The sequence below is a fragment of the Marmota monax genome, unplaced genomic scaffold (assembly GCF_021218885.2).
Source record: "Marmota monax isolate L192 unplaced genomic scaffold, Marmota_monax_Labrador192_F-V1.1 WCK01_AAM20220418_F8-fsc00007, whole genome shotgun sequence".
NCBI lineage: Eukaryota > Metazoa > Chordata > Mammalia > Rodentia > Sciuridae > Marmota > Marmota monax.
The window spans coordinates 5,231,961-5,249,736 of NW_026692781.1; the positions used below are offsets into that span (position 1 = coordinate 5,231,961).

At 37.1% G+C, this 17,776-nt stretch overlaps 1 protein-coding gene across 7 annotated transcripts in view; it reads left to right on the forward strand.

Moving 5' to 3' along the window:
* Positions 1 to 17,776, forward strand: part of Ubr3 (ubiquitin protein ligase E3 component n-recognin 3) — a 228,214-nt gene that overhangs the window by 187,219 nt on the left and 23,219 nt on the right. For all 7 annotated transcript variants that reach the window (XM_058580166.1, XM_058580168.1, XM_046447325.2 and 4 more), the window contains one exon: positions 15,900 to 16,024. In XM_058580166.1, the coding sequence (XP_058436149.1) occupies positions 15,900 to 16,024 (125 nt within the window). The remainder of the gene's footprint in view (positions 1 to 15,899; positions 16,025 to 17,776) is intronic.

Consider the following 17,776-nt stretch of genomic DNA (forward strand, 5'->3'; position numbering starts at 1 on the left):
TTGCTGAGAAAAAACTTTTTAGTTTGAGTAAGTCCCATTTGTTGATTCTAGTTATTAACTTTTGTGCTATGGGTGTCCTATTGAGGAATTTGGAGCCCGATCCCACAGTATGTAGGTCGTAGCCAACTTTTTCTTCTATCAGACGGCGTGTCTCTGATTTGATATCAAGCTCCTTGATCCATTTTGAATTCACTTTTGTGCATGGCGAGAGAAAGGGATTCAGTTTCATTTTGTTGCATATGGATTTCCAGTTTTCCCAGCACCATTTGTTGAAGATGCTATCCTTCCTCCATTGCATGCTTTTAGCCCCTTTATCAAATATAAGGTAGTTGTAGTTTTGTGGATTGGTTTCTGTGTCCTCTATTCTGTACCATTGGTCCACCCGCCTGTTTTGGTACCAGTACCATGCTGTTTTTGTTACTATTGCTCTGTAGTATAGTTTGAAGTCTGGTATCGCTATACCGCCTGATTCACACTTCCTGCTTAGCATTGTTTTTGCTATTCTGGGTCTTTTGTTTTTCCATATGAATTTCATGATTGCTTTCTCTATTTCTACAAGAAATGCCGTTGGGATTTTGATTGGCATTGCATTAAACCTATAGAGAACTTTTGGTAATATCGCCATTTTGATGATGTTAGTTCTGCCTATCCATGAACAGGGTATATTTTTCCATCTTCTAAGATCTTCTTCTATTTCTCTCTTTAGGGTTCTGTAGTTTTCATTGTATAAGTCTTTCACCTCTTTTGTTAGGTTGATTCCCAAGTATTTTATTTTTTTTTGAAGATATTGTGAATGGAGTGGTTGTCCTCATTTCCATTTCAGAGGCTTTGTCGCTGATATACAGGAATGCCTTTGATTTATGCGTGTTGATTTTATATCCTGCCACTTTGCTGAATTCATTTATTAGCTCTAATAGTTTCTTTGTAGACCCTTTTGGGTCTGCTAGGTATAGAATCATGTCATCTGCAAATAGTGATAATTTAAGTTCTTCTTTTCCTATTTTGATGCCTTTAATTTCTTTCGTCTGTCTAATTGCTCTGGCCAGTGTTTCGAGAACTATGTTGAACAGAAGTGGTGAGAGAGGGCATCCCTGTCTTGTTCCAGATTTTAGAGGGAATGCCTTCAATTTTTCTCCATTCAGAATGATGCTAGCCTGAGGCTTAGCATAGATTGCTTTTACAATATTGAGGTATGTTCCTGTTATCCCTAGTTTTTCTAGAGTTTTGAACATAAAGGGATGCTGTACTTTGTCAAATGCTTTTTCCGCATCTATCGAGATGATCATATGATTCTTATTTTTAAGTCTATTGATGTGGTGAATAACATTTATTGATTTCTGTATATTGAACCAGCCTTGCATCCCAGGGATGAATCCTACTTGATCATGGTGCACAATTTTTTTGATAAGTTTTTGTATCCGAGTGGCCAGAATTTTATTGAGGATTTTTGCATCTAGGTTCATTAGAGATATTGGTCTGTAGTTTTCTTTCTTTGAAGTGTCTTTGTCTGGTTTAGGTATCAGGGTGATGTTGGCCTCGTAGAATGAATTTGGAAGTTCTCCCTCTTTTTCTATTTCCCGAAGTAGCTTGAAAAGTATTGGTATTAGTTCCTCTTTAAAGGTTTTGTAAAACTCTGCTGTATACCCATCCGGTCCTGGGCTTTTCTTAGTTGGTAGTCTTTTGATGGTTTCTTCTATTTCCTCAATTGATATTGGTCTGTTTAGGTTGTCTATATCCTCCTGACTCAATCTGGGCAGATCATATGACTTAAGAAATTTATCTATGCCTTCACTATCTTCTAATTTATTGGAGTATAAGGATTCAAAATAATTTTTGATTATCTTCTGTATTTCTGAAGTGTCTGTTGTGATATTGCCTCTTTCATCCCGTATGTTAGTAATTTGAGTTCTCTCTCTTCTTCTCTTCGCTAGCATGGCTAAGGGTCTGTCGATTTTGTTTATTTTTTCAAAGAACCAACTTTTAGTTTTGTCAATTTTTTCAATTGTTTCTTTTGTTTCGATTTCATTAATTTCAGCTCTGATTTTAATTATTTCTTGCCTTCTACTTCTTTTGCTGTTGTTTTGCTCTTCTTTTTCTAGGATTTTGAGATGAAGTATGAGATCATTTATTTGTTGGTTTTTTCTTTTTTTAAGGAATGAACTCCATGCAATGAATTTTCCTCTTAGAACTGCTTTCAATGTGTCCCATAGATTCCGATATGTTGTGTCTGTGTTTTCATTAATCTCTAAGAATTTTTAAATTTCTTCCTTGATGTCTTCTATAACCCATTGATCATTCAGTAACCTATTGTTCATTCTCCAAGTGATGTTTTCTTTTCCCTTCCTTCTTTTATCGTTGATTTTCAGTTCCATTCCATTATGATCAGATAGGATGCATGGTATTATCTCTACTCCTTTATATTGTCTAAGAGTTTCCCTGTGACATAATATATGACCTATTTTTGAGAAGGATCCATGTGCTGCTGAGAAAAAAGTGTAACTGCTTGATGTTGGGTGGTATATTCTATATATGTCAATTAAGTCTAGGTTATTAATTGTGTTATTGAGTTCTATAGTTTCCTTATTCAACTTTTGTTTGGAAGATCTGTCCAGTGGTGATAGAGGTGTGTTGAAGTCTCCCATGATTATTGTATGGTGGTCTATTAGACTCTTGAACTTGAGAAGAGTTTGTTTGATGAACATAGCTGCACCATTGTTTGGGGCATATATATTTATGATTGTTATGTCTTGTTGGTGTATGGTTCCCTTGAGCAGTATGTAGTGTCCCTCTTTATCCCTTTTGATTAACTTTGGCTTGAAATCTATTTTATTTGATATGAGTATGGATACTCCTGCTTGTTTCCGAAGTCCATATGAGTGATATGATTTTTCCCAACCTTTCACCTTCAGCCTATGTATGTCTTTTCCTATCAAATGCGTCTCCTGTAGGCAGCATATTGTTGGGTCTTGTTTTGTGATCCATTCTACTAGCCTGTGTCTCTTGATTGGTGAGTTTAAGCCATTAACATTTAGGGTTATTATTGAGATATGGGTTGTTCTTCCAGCCATATTTGTTTATTTATGTTACTAAACATGGTTTGTTTTCCTCTTTGATTATTTTCCCCCCTTTAGTGTCCTACCTCCCACTGTTGGTTTTCATTGTTATTTTCCATTTCCTCTTCCTGTAATGTTTTGCCAAGGATGTTTTGAAGAGATGGTTTTCTAGCTGCAAATTCCTTTAACTTTTGTTTATCGTGGAAGGTTTTAATTTCATCTTCCATCCTGAAGCTTAATTTCGCTGGATACACAATTCTTGGTTGGAACCCATTTTCTTTCAGTGTTTGAAATATGTTATTCCAGGATCTTCTAGCTTTCAGAGTCTGTGTTGAAAGATCAGCTGTTATCCTGATTGGCTTACCCCTAAATGTGATCTGCTTCCTTTCTCTTGTAGCTTTTAAAATTCTCTCCTTATTCTGTATGTTGGGCATCTTCATTATAATGTGTCTAGGTGTGGGTCTCTTATGATTTTGCACATTCGGCGTCCTGTAGGCTTCTAGGATTTGGGGTTCTGTCTCATTCTTCAAGTCTGGGAAGTTTTCTCGTATTATTTCATTGAATAGATTGCTCATTCCTTTGGTTTGAAACTCTGTCCCTTCCTGTATCCCAATGACTCTTAAATTTGGTCTCTTGATGTTATCCCATATTTCTTGGATGTTCTGCTCATGGTTTCTTAACAGTCTTGCTGAGCTGTCTATGTTCTTTTCAAGTTGAAATACTTTATCTTCATTGTCTGATGTTCTGTCTTCTAAGTGTTCTACTCTGCTGGTAGTATTCTCAATTGAGTTTTTAAGTTGGCTTATTGCTTCCTGCATTTCTAGGATTTCTGTTTGTTTGTTTTTTATAACCTCTATTTCCCTGTATAGTTGATCTTTTGCTTCTTGGATTTGTTTATGTAATTCATTGTTGAAGTGATCTTTCATTGTCTGATTTTGCTGTCTGATGTCTTCCTTGAGACTCCAGATCATCTGAAGCATGTATATCCTGAATTCTTTATCTGACATTCCATCTGCTGCAGCTATTACCTCTTCTAAAGTTGAGTTGACCTGCATTGCTTGTGGTCCTTTCTTTCCTTGTCTCTTCGTACTGTTCGCGTTCCTTTCTACTTGGTGAAACTGTTGTGCTGTTGAATTTTCCCCCTATATATTTATATTGGTCTTGTATAGTTGCAAAGTCTCCCTCGCAGGCGCGGGCGGCGGCTCTGTCCCTCTCCGGGCCGCTAGGCTTGTTCTGTCGGTGGTCACAGTTCTGTCTACTTTGCAGGCGCAGGCAGCGGCACTGCCCCTCTGCAGGCCTCTGGGGCTGTACTGCCAGTGGGTCGCAGGTCCGCCTACCTTGCAGGCGCGGGGGGGGGGGGCGGCTCTACCCTTCCTCAGGCCACTGGGCCTGTTCTGTCTCTCGGTTGCAGGTCTGGCCTGTTCTGATGGTGGTCACAGTTCCGTCTACCTTGCAGGCGCGGGGGGGAGGGGGCGGCTCTGCTTCTCAGCAGGCCGCTGCTCCTCTTCTGCCGGTGGGTCGCAGGCCCGCCTACCTTGCAGGAGTGATTGGAAGCTCTGCCACTCCGCGGGCCACTGGGCCTTTTCTGTCAGTGGTCACAGTTCCGCCTACCTGACAGGCGCGGGGGGTGGGGGGCGGCTCTGCCCCTCAGCAGGCCGCTGGGCCTGTTCTGTGGGTGGTCACAATTCCCTCTACCTTGCAGGCGCAGGGGGAGGGTGCGGCTCTGCCTCTCAGCAGGCCGCTGCTCCTCTTCTGCCGGTGGGTCGCAGGCCCGCCTACCTTGCAGGAGTGATTGGAAGCTCTGTCCCGCCGCGGGCCACTGGGCCTTTTCTGTCCGTGGTCACAGTTCCATCTACCTGGCAGGCGCGGGGGGTGGGGGGCGGCTCTGCCCCTCAGCAGGCCGCTGGGCCTGCTCTGTGCGTGGTCACAGTTCCCTCTACCTTGCCGGTGCAGGGGGAGGGGGCGGCTCTGCCTCTCAGCAGGCCGCTGCTCCTCTTCTGCCGGTGGGTCGCAGGCCCGCCTACCTTGCAGGAGTGATTGGAAGCTCTGTCCTACCGTGGGCCACTGGGCCTTTTCTGTCGGTGGTCACCTGGCAGGCGCGGGGGGTGGGGGGTGGCTCTGCCCCTCAGCAGGCCGCTGGGCCTGCTCTGTGCGTGGTCACAGTTCCCTCTACCTTGCCGGTGCAGGGGGAGGGGGCGGCTCTGCCTCTCAGCAGGCCGCTGCTCCTCTTCTGTTGGAGGGTCGCAGGCCCGCCTACCTTGCAGGAGTGATTGGAAGCTCTGTCCCGCCGCGGGCCACTGGGCCTTTTCTGTCCGTGGTCACAGTTCCCCTACCTGGCAGGCGCGGGGGGTGGGGGACGGCTCTCTACATTTTTTTTTTTGTATTAAACCCAGAGGCGCTTTACCACTGAGCCATATCCCAGCCATTTTTATTTTTTATTTTGAAACAAATAAATTTTGAAATTTATTTTTTATTTTGATCTCTTGTGATCCTCCTGCCTCAGCCTCCAGAGTTGCTTAAGGTCTCACTAAGTTGCTGAGGTTGATTTTGAACTTGTGACCCTCCTGCCTCAACCTCCAGGGTCACTGGGGTTACAAGTGTATGCCACCATGCCAGGAAAAATTATTATAAAAAGAAAGAAGTTTTTCCTATTACTTACCCATTGGTAAAGTTAATATAGGAAAGACTTTTTTTATTTACCAGTTTGCAGAAAGATTACTTTTATTTTTAGTATTTTCCAAAGTTGTTTGCATTTTTATTTTTCAGTACAATTGTAAATTCATGGATTTTAAAATATTTGATGTCTTTCAGTCTCACTGTGAATAATAACTTAAGATACTTAAATTTGGCTTAGATTCTATTGATTTGATCTTGGCAGTCTTTGACAGTTTCTTCAGAAAACTTTTTAATCTGTGGTTCTAGAGTTCATTAGTGGACTTCATGGAATCCATGAATCTTCTAAACTGTAGAAAATTTTTGTATGTAAATGTACATTTTTTTTTTTCTAAAATAGTTCTATAGCTCTTAACAGCTTTCTAAAACAGTCTTGATCCCTAAAAAGTCAAAAATCTCAGTGACTTGGGAGGCTGAGGCAGGAGGATCCCAAGTTCAAAGCCCTAAGCAACTTGGCAAGACCCTGTCTCAAAAAATAAAAAGGGTTGGGGATGTGACTCAGTGGCTCAGTGTCCCTGGGTTCAGTTCCTGGTACAAAAAAAAAAAAAAAAGATCAATTATTTATTAATTCTATTGAGAACTCCTGGCCATAGACAAAGAAATAGTTCTATAATAAGGAATAGCAGTAAGGAGATTGTGTTTGCAGTTTTAAAATCAATAGATTATAGTGGAGTGAGAAAACAGTCCACAGAGAATTATCAAGAGTTATTGGGGAGGGAGAAAACAGAAGCTATACATGGGTGTAATTCATAGGGGTAGCTTGCTGTTTGTTTTTAAGATAGGAGAGTTTTAAGCATGTTTAAATGTTTGCCATTTCTGTTTTTGTTTTTTTTTTTTCACTTAATAACTTCTGGTGGTCCTTTACTTGAATTGATACCTTCTCTTGGAAGTCTTTCTCTTGTGTATCCCTTGTTCCGTTTCTCATAACAACTTACTCAGACTTCTCTTTTTATGCTTGTCTTATGTCATAATAGATTTTTAAAAATATATCCCTCTGTAAACTATCAGTTCCTCTAGGATAAGTATTATCTTGTATATATCCCTAATGCATAATGTATAATGTTCTCAGCAGGTATGGAATGTAATGGATGTGTTAAAAATCCATTGGTCTTATTTTGTGCTAAATTGCTTATTTTCTATTTTGAAATTCAAGAAAACTCTTACTTTCATTAAAATCTTTAGATTTTATTTTGCGATCACTTCCATGTCATGTTTGTGGAGAATGTTGGTAGTTTATTAGAACCAAAATTCAGTTGCCTAAATTATGCCTAGGGGAACAGCATTAACTACCTTATTAGTTGTTGGATGGATTTGGGATCTTCTTTCTATCTTGATTAAGGCAAATAAAGTCTTTTAAACTGGGTTCTTCACTCATCAAAGAGAATATAGATTCCAGCTTATCACACAGAAAAACATATCATAAATTAATTTATGAGAGGATCAGAGCACATGTAATTAGTAACTCTAGATCATCAAAAGGGAGAATGAGATTTGATGTTCTCAAATGATCTGTACAAAGTACTGTTGGAAGCAGTGGAACAGTATATATTTTTAACAACTTTTTTGTGATTATTTTAGGAAAAGAATAAAATATATGATGCCATCTTCAGATCATGTCCTGTTTCTTGTATGTTTTTCCCTGAGGGGTTTTATGTTTTACATGTATTCTACGTTGTTCTAAAAGAAACTTGGAACATTTTGAATTATTTTAACTCTAAAACAATAAGGAACTTATGCAAACATTTGAGTCCTGTTTGTCTTATTCATCACCTACACTAAGCCTGGTACTTGTAGGCAAGTCAGTGCATCTGTGGATATTTGTTGACCAACTCTGTTTTCCAAGGAGACTGCTGATTCCTTGGAAACCTCAACACCAGTCATAGAGTGGATACTCACTAAATACTCAATTTTTTTGATTGTTGTCCATGTTTTTGTGCCTTACCCACTTAAAAAGAAAACAAAAAATAAAACTGTTGACATCATTCCAAAATTGGGCCCTTGTTCCAATTAATGTAGATATCCTTAGAACTATTTATTCCATTTCTGGTGTTGTGTCTTGATGGGGGTGCAGGGGGAGGCGAAGGAAAGAAACATGAGCAAGGATTTTCATATGATGTTTATTTAAGATGTTATTTTAATTTCATGAATTATGACATTTTAAATTTTTAAAAATGATAAATTGCAAAATGATGACTTCATCTTCTGAAATAGATGTGGCATCTGTTTAGTAGCTTAGCCCACACAGTAATTAAGAATAGGAAATCAAGAATGTATATTACATTGTAATTCTAAGGAAAATTCACTTATTAAGTCCCAGGTTAATATTTATCTTTACCACATTTGTTATCTATCTTATGTAATCAGTATAAATAAGCTTTTTTTTTTAAGTTTATCATTATTATGATTTGCTGTGCTGGGGCTTGAACCAAGGAAGCACCATATACCCAGCCCAGGAGCAAACTATTATTATTGAGCTGCCTTGAATGTACCCTGCCCCAATCCCACCTCTATACCACTGTAAAAGTACCACAGTACTATTATAAATGTTAAAATCTGTTTCCTTCTAAGACATTTCAAGTAGGTATTGATCTTCTTTGTTCAATCTTAAGTGTTTTGATTGTGGACTTTTGTTTTTAAACCCATTGGATGAGAGTGGTTGTCGATCCTGTTTTTCCTTTATAAATTTTGATACTTATGTTTGCAGGGATTTGTTCATTTGATCTAATATACATAAACTGAAGATAGGTGATTCCTTGCTTTATAAAAGTCCCTAAAAGACTTTGGTTTCATCCCTTATGAGCATTCAATAAATAAATTATTAAATGAACAAGTGAATGTGAAAATTTGAGTGATTTTAAATTGCTGTGACTTTAAATTGCCAGTTTAAATGCTTAAAAACAGTGACAGTGACTAAAAATAGAAAATAGTACTTTTCTACAACAAAAAGCTTAAATTCTGTATATAGTAGCTGTCATTTCTTTTAGTGCTTTACTTTTTAATAAAAATATAGTTTAAAAAGAGAAGATACATGTGAGTGGTGTTTCTAGACAACGTAAATGATTTCCCTTGTTAAAGTCTTTTTGTTTATGCTTAGACAAATGCTATTAATTTTCATCAAACTGTTTAAACATTGATGGAACACTCATTTCTTGGTTTTGATGATGTAATTATTTCCTGGTTCCCCTGTTATCCTTTTTCTACTTATATTGAGGCTGTTTTTCATTCACCATTCTCTCACACCCTGAATTATTCCTTACTTCCTGTCCCTTACCTTCTGAATTTTATCTTTTCTGTAACTTCAGCTGGACTTAATTCTCTAATAATTCCCCAGTCTCTAGCACCAGGCTACAACTTCCTGTTGAGTACCAAACCCAAATTCCTACACATACCTTAAATTCACATATATAATAGTAATTTTCTTCCTATCTAAACCTGCTTTCTTCCTGTTTTCCATTTTAGTCAATCTACTACCATCTACCCTTTGTATAGGAGATACTACCATCATTCTATACCTCTAAATGTCAACCAGTCCTATAATTTCTATCATTTAAATCTTCTTCTAACTTGAAAAATTCTCTTCATCTTTGTTGCCCTTTAGTGCAGGGCATCCTAATTACATATATATAATGCTTCTTCAGTCTGCTAGTAGGTGTTCTTAACTGTAATTTTTAAAAAATTAACACTTATTAATTGTACAGATGTTTCACCATGACATTTCCATCCATGTATATGTTGTACATTGCTCATGTCCACTCTTCCTGATATCGATTTTACCCATCCCTCAAGCTCCCTTCCAAGTCCTTGCTAGTCCCTCTTCTGCTTTTTATCCTCTTTGTTTGTTTACACATATAAGAGAAAACATACAATCTTGTCTTTCTGTGTCTAACTTATTTTGCTCAACATGATGTCCTCCAGTGCCATCCATTTCCCTGCAGATGACAGAATTTCATTCTTCTTTGTGTATCTATATCATATTTTATTTATCCATTCATCTGTTGATGGGTGCCTAGGCTGATTCCATATCTTGGCTATTGTAAATAGTACCACAGTAAACATTGGTATGCAGGTGTCTGTCTTGTGTTGACTTTATTTTCTTAAGATATATACCTAAGAGTGGTATAAGGATCATGTGGTAGCTCATTTTTTAATTTTCTGAGGAATTTCCGTACTGTTTTTCCGTAGTGCATTTACTAATTTACATTTCCACCAGTAGTTCAAAAGAATTCCGTTTTCTCTGCATCCTTGCCAGCATTTTTTTTTAAAATAGTTGTTTTAACTGGGGTTAGATGGGATCTCAAATTAGTTTGAATTTGCATTTCCCTGATTTGCCTCCATTCTTGTCTTGTTCCATCCTTTTCTAAGAAGCCACAGTGGATATTTCAAAATGCAAATATAATGTCATTCTCCTGCATAAATTGCTTTATTATCAGATTTTATTCATCAAGAGTAAGTGAAATTCTGGACTTTTGTAAGAAATCTGTTTTTAAATGTCAGTAAATAAAAATGAAATAGGATAGAGGTATACCATACATCTCTGAAGCTGCATTCAGATGGGTAGCTTATTGTTTGCAACATTTGGTTTTCAGCACAAAAATTAACTTTTCTAGTTTCATATCTCTGTATCCTCTGAAATCCTCCTTCCCTTTCTTGATTCCATCCCTGGCTTCCTCATTATGACTTGTTTATCTTCATTATTCAAAACTAAGTTTCCTGGTTGGGTCTGGAGCCTTTATTTTTTAATGCTCCAACTTTAGATTTCTTCTCCTTCTATTTGCTCCCATACTATAAGTTCTTAATGCTATATCTATTGCAGGTGAGAGAAATTCATTTGAAGTCCACTGATGGACTCACATGAGCCTGTAGGAGCTGGGAGTAGTCTTGTGGTCTTAGGGATAAACCAGAACCATAACTTTAAGCGCTGACAGATTCTTTCTATCATGGATCTCTCATTCTGCCATGAGTCTACTTTCGTCAGTCTTGTCACTTCATTCAGGCTCAGCTGTTGACCAGAAGCATGGCCTCTGACATTTCTAGGCTCAATATTTACACTTTCCCTTCATCTCCAGTTATAAAAACCCATAGATGCACTCTGACTAATATGGTTTATATCAAGTACCCACCCTAACTGATCAGCACGGATAAGAGCAGATATGTGGCACACATGTGTATACTCACACAATTTTAAATCAGGGAAGATTTTCTTTGGGAAGTGACTTTCAAGGTGTTATTTGACTGATTTCATGAGTTAGCCTACCTATGAGAAAGGAAGATTATTTCAGTTTGTAGACACCTAGGGGGGAAGGATGCCAAATGTTTCTTTAAAAGATCATCAGTCTTCTTAATATCAGTAATCATCAGGGAACTGCAAATCAAAACTACAGTGAGATATTACCTCTAACTGGTTTGGAAGGTTTCTATCAAAAAAGTATTGGTGAGGATGTGGAGAAAATGGAACCCTTATACCTTGTTGGAATGAATGTAAATTAGTTCAACCCTTATGGTAAAGATTGTGGAGGGTCCTCAGAAAATTAAAAATAGGACTATCATATGGTACAGAGATCCTACTTCTGGGTGTAGAGCCAAAGGAAATGAAGTCAGTGTCTTGAGATATCTGTATCCCCATGTTCCATTGCCTTATTGTTTACAATAGCTAGGATGTGGAAACAACCTAAATGTTAATGAGTGAATGGATACACACATGCACATACACACATGCACACATATATACATGGAAGGTTATTTAACCTTAAAAAGGAAGGAAATCTCGTTCCATTTGTAACAGTGAACCTGGAGGATATTATGTTACATGAAATAAGCAAGTCCCAGAGATAAATACAATTGTCCCCTGGTATTTTCTAGGGATTGGTTTCAGGATGCCGCATGTATTCCAAAATTTGAAGATGTTCAAGTCTCTTATATAAAGATGGCATAATATTTGCATATAATTTATGCATGTCCTGTGGTAATACTTTAAATCTTCTCTAGTTTACTTATAAGACAATATTACTATATATTTTTTCTTTAATTTATATATTTTTATATATATACACACACACAATAATACAAGGTACATTGTGTAATTCCTAATACAATGTAAATGCTATGTAAAATAGTTGTTACACTGTATTGTTTAATAAAGCCAGAAAGAAAACTGTGCATGTTCAATAAAGATAATTTTTTTCCAAATATTTTCTATCTGAAGTTGATTGACTCTGCAGATGTGGAAGCTGTGGACACAGAGGACCAGCTGTAATGCATTATCCCATTTATATGTAGAATTTAAAACATTCATACTCATGGAAACAGTAGAAGTGTAGTTACTAGTGGTCAGGAGGGTGGGTGGGGAAGTGGGGAGATATTAGTCAAAGGTACAAGTGCCAAGAAAATAAGTTCTAGAATCTGCTCACACTATATCTCCTAAATTAAGTATACTAACTGTATTTAATAAAACTTTGTTGTAGACGTTAAGTATCCTAACCACATACACATAAAGTGATAACTATATGAGGTGATGTATATGTTTACTTGAATGTGAATCATTTCAGAGTGTATGTTTATACTTTCAGTATTTATAATTTTCATCAATTACACCTCAGTGGAAAGGGGCAGACATCAGTCTAGCTACAGTAAAAAATAGATTGTAAGAATCTAAGAGGTGATGCAGATAAACTACCATGTAGAAAAGAATTAACATAGAAGGCCTGCTTGTAAAGTTGGACCTTAACTGGCATCAGTGAACTTGGGCTTTGGAAGGAAACCCATCATTTTCAGAACTGATAAGAATGCCAAATCTGTTTTGAGTAACAATGTGGTTCTTGCTGAACGCTTTTACTTTCTCCCTAGGAGTCTGGGATTTTGATATGTGCTAGGCAGAGACATCCCTTTGGGTGCTGTCTCTTTCGTGAGATTTCTGAGCTGTCACAGCTTGTTGCTGGAGGAGATTAAGCACATCTAGTGTGGACTCTAAAAATTTCCTCAGGACTTTACCCAATGGGCCTTTTCCCTTTGCTGATTTTAGTTTGTATTCTTATGCTGTCATGAATCATAGTCATGAGTATGACTATAAGACTCAGTATAATCTTATGAGTTCTAGTGAATCATCAAACATGGAAATGATCAAGGATGTGACATAGTCACTTAGGTTGGAATTTTAGGTCTGGAAAAGAAACAATGGAAGTTTTGTCCAGGTTTTTTGAACTGACTTGGGAGATATTTAAAAAATAGAATTGACAGGACTTGGTAATTATTTTAATGTGGGTGAGAAAGAGACAGAAAAGTATCAAGGATGTCTATAAATTTTTCACTCCAGCAACTGATTACATAGAAATAAGCATTTGCTACCAGAGCAGCATAGTATGATAGAAGGAACACAGATTTGAAGAAAAATTATCTATATGGATGCAAGTTTAGAATCCTAGGTGTGTAAGTTTATCTGTCTGAAACATTGAGACCATTTTGAGGATTGAATAAGACATTTGAAAAGATTTTCTAAGTTATTACGTAATGCAGATGTTGACTATGATTGTTAAGCTCCCATTTAATATAAAAGTCCCTCATATATGTCCAAAGCTATCAGGCACTTTATGTATTGTTTTTACTGTTTGATATTACTATAGTTTTCACTGAATTCTGAAACTCAGCAACTTAAATACTAGAATGTCTTTATTTTTTTACTTTATAAAATACATATTTTATATTATACTATATTTATTTATTTAATAAAAATATTTTTAATTGCCAGTGGACCTTTATTTATTTATATGCAGTGCTGAGAATCAAGCCCAGTGCCTCACACATGCTAGGCAAGCGCTCTACTACTGAGCCACAACCCCAGCCCTCTTCTTTTTATTTATATATGACAGAGGAATGCATTACATTTCTAATTACACATATAGAGCACAATTTTTCATATCTCTGATTGTATACACAGTACATTCACACCAATTCGTGTCTTTATACCTGTACTTTGGATAATAATGATCATCACATTCTACCATCATTAATAATCCCATTCCCCCCTCCCTTCCCCTCCCACCCCTTTTTCCTATCTAGAATTTGTCTGTTCCTCCCATGCTCCCACTCCTTATCCCACTATGAATCAGCCTCCTTATATCAAAGAAAACTTTTGGCACTTGGTTTTTTGGGATTGGCTAACTTCACTTAGCATTCATTATCTTCTCTAACTCCATCCATTTACCTGCAAATGCCATGATTTTTTTCTCTTTTATTGCTGAGTAATATTCCGTTGTGTATATATGCCACATTTTTTTTATCCATTCATCTATTGAAGGGCATCTAGGTTGGTTCCACAGTTTAGCTATTGTGAATTGTGCTGCTATAAACATTGATGTGGCTGGGTCCCTGTAGTATACTGTTTTTAGTCCTTTGTGTATAGGCCGAGGAGAGGGATAACTGGGTCAAATGGTGGTTCCATTCCCAGTTTTCCAAGAAATCTCCATACTGCTATCTATATTGGCTGCACCATTTGCAGTCCCACAGCAGTGTATGAGTGTATCTTTTTTTCCACATCCTCGCCAACACTTATTGTTGTTTGTGTGGATAATAGCTGCCATTCTGACTGGAGTGAGATGAAATCTTAGAGTGGTTTTTATTTGCATTTCTCTAATTACTAGTGATGATGAACATTTTTTCATGTATTGATTGATTGTACATCATTTTCTGAGAAGTCTTTCTTAAGGTCCTTGGCCCATTTATTGAGTGGGTTATTTGTTTTTTTGGTGTTTAGCTTTTTGAGTTCTTTATATAGCCTACTGATTAGTGCTCTATCTGATGTGCAAGGGGTTAAGATTTGTTCCCAAGATATAGGCTCACTTCACAGATTGTTTCTTTTGCTGAGAAGAAACTTTTTTGAGTTTGAGTCCCTCCCATTTATTGATTCTTGATTTTAATTCTTGCACCACAGGAGTCTTATTAAGGAAGTTGGAGTCTAATCCCACGTGATGTAGATTAGGACCTACTTTTTCTTCTATTAGACTCAGGGTCTCTGGTTGTATTTAAAAAGAAAAAAAATATATATATATATATATATATATATATATATATATATATTTTAGTTGTCAATGGATCTTTTTATTTTATTTATTTATATGCAGTGGTGAGGATTGAACCCAGAGCCTCATGCATGCCAGGCAAGTGTTCTACCACTGAGCCACAACTCCAGCCCTCTGGTTGTATTCTTAAGTCCTTGATTTGTTTTGATTTGAGTTTTGTGCATGGTGAGAAATAGAGGTTTAATTTCATTTTTTTTGCGTATGAATTTCCAGTTTTCTCAGCACCATTTGTTGAAGAGGCTATCTTTTCTCCAATGCATGTTCTTGGCACCTTTGTGTAATATATGATAATTGTAGTGGTATGGGTTGGTCTCTGTGTCCTCTATTCTGTACCATTGGTCTACCAGTCTGTTTTGGTGCTGATACCATGCTGTTTTTGTTACTATTTTTCTGTAGTATAGTTTAAGGTCTGGTATAATAATGCCACCTGCTTCACTTTTCCTGCTAAGGATTGCTTTAGCTATTCTGGATCTCTTATTTTTCCAGATGAATTTCATGATTGATTTTTTTGTTATTTTGAGGAATATCATTGGAATTTTGATTGGAATTGCATTAAATCTATATAGTGCTTTTGGAAGTATGGTCATTTTGATAATATTAATTCTGCCTATCCAAGAGCTAGGTAGATCTTTCCATCTTCTAAGGTCTTCTTTGATTTCTTTCTTTAGGATTCTGTAATTTTCATTATATAGATCTTTTGTATTATACTATTCTTTATGAGCTCTTTCTTATACTAGAGGTAGGTAATATGTTGGTTTTAAACATTGAAACACTTGAATGTTGTAATGAGCACCTGAAAACCAGCGAGGGTATTTGCCAAGGTTCTATAGGCTTCATTCCCAGGTTGAATGACGTTAACTTTTTGGTCTTCCAAAATAGATCATACTTTCTTATGCTTCTTATCAACATATTCTGTGGATGTATAGAGGAACATTGTTTTTATAATTTCAGATCTTTTAGGCAACAAGTATAGCACATCATAATTTCATTTTGTTAACTATTTAAGTGTTGCACATGCAAGGAAAGCTGTATTTATGAAGTTATCTTGTTTATAAAATATCTAGATTCCAAAAAAAATAATGATATTCTTTTTCTCTCGTAGAACACTTCACCTGCATTGTGAAGGTTCTTTTTACCCTACTATATACACAGGCTCTTGCTGCACTTTCAGTTAAATGCAGTGAGGAAGATAGGTCAGCCTGGAAACACATGGGAGCTCTCAAAAAGGTTAGTCTCTTTTCTGAATTCATCATTTAGTAGTTTGGGGAACTCATTCAAATGAGGATATGAGTGATGTTAAGTGTTTGAAAGACAAAATGAGTTAATGGTATTTTAATTGGAAGTGGAGTACCTTCAGACTTTAAAAAAAAGAATTAAATGTCTCCTTACGTGATTAGACTTTCTGCATCTGTCTCTACTTGGCCTTTATCCCCTTAAATTTGGACAGTTTTGTTTTGTAAATTTTGCTACAAACATTAATCTTAAGGAAGTTTTAAAAAGGATTGGGAAATTAAAAAAAAAAAAAAAAAGGATTGGGGATGTAGCTTATTGATAGAGCATTTTCCCAGCAAGCATGAGGCCTTGGGTTCAATCCCTAGTACCAAAAAAAAAAAAAAATAATAAAAAAAATAAAAAACTGTGACATTTCAGTGAACATAGTAATTAAGTATCTGCAGATTTAAACTATTTATTTGTCAGTTTTTTCTTTATTCCTATTTCCTATTACAATCTGAAGTTTGCTTTTTGACTTACACTTCTTTTTTTTAAAATATTTTTTTGTTGTCAATGGACCTTTATTATTTAATTTATTTATATGTGGTGCTCAGAATTGAACCCAGTGTCTCACACATGCTAGCCAAGTGCTCTACCACTACAACCCCAGCACTTTGACTTACCACTTCTTTTTTTTTTTTAATTAGTTGCTCAAGACAATACAATGATCTTGACATATCATACATTTGATTCAAATAGGGTATGAATTCTCATTTTTCCGTGTGTACAGATTTGTTGAGAGCCACAGCCAAAAAAGTCCCCCAATGAGCAGCTCTGTGGTCTGAAAGGGCAGGGAAACAGCCCAATGAGCATCACCACAGAGGAGCCAATCAGTTGGCAGCTAGAAGTTGCTGGGGTCGCTGTGAGCCATTCATCAGCTGGCAGCTTCCAGCTGCCAGCACAGATTGCAGGATCACATTGGTTATACAGCCATGTATATACCTACAGCAATCCTAGTGTCAGTTGTATTCTGCTGCCCTCCCTATCCCCCCTCCCATCACCTCTCTCTACCCATCTACTGTGACACTTTTCTCTCTTTCTCTCTTTTTTTCCCCTTTCCCCTCATACCATCGTGTATGTATTTTGTGTAACAATGAGGGTCTCCTTCCATCTTCCGTGCAATTCTCCTTCTCCCTCCCATCCCTCCCAGCTCTCTTCCTTGTTTAGTGGTAATCTTCTTCTCATGCTCTTCCTCCCTACTCTGTTTTGAGTCACCTCCCTTATATCAGAGAAGACATTCAGCATTTGTTTTTTAGGGATTGGCTAACTTCGCTTAGCATAATCTGCTCTTTTTTTAATATTTATTTTTTGTGGTTGTAGTTGGACACAACACCTTAATTTTATTTATTTATTTATTTTTATGTGGTGTTGAGGATCGAACCTAGGGCCTTGCACATGCGAGATGAGCACTTTACTGCTGAGCCATAACACCAGCCTACCACTTCTAAACTTAAAAAACCTAGCCTTGCCTTGTCTTGCCTTCCCTTCCCTTCACTTTCCCTTTTTTCCCACGTCCTTGCCAACATTTATTGTTACTTGTGGTTCTTGATAATTGCCATTCTGACTGGAGAGAGATGGAATCTCAGTGTAGTTTCCAAAATTAGGTCTTAATGACAAAATTTAAACAATTGTAAATTTCTGATGAAAGGAACAGGATTTAAGTGGCTGTTTAGTCAGTATTCTTTGTTAATTTTATAATTGATAGCT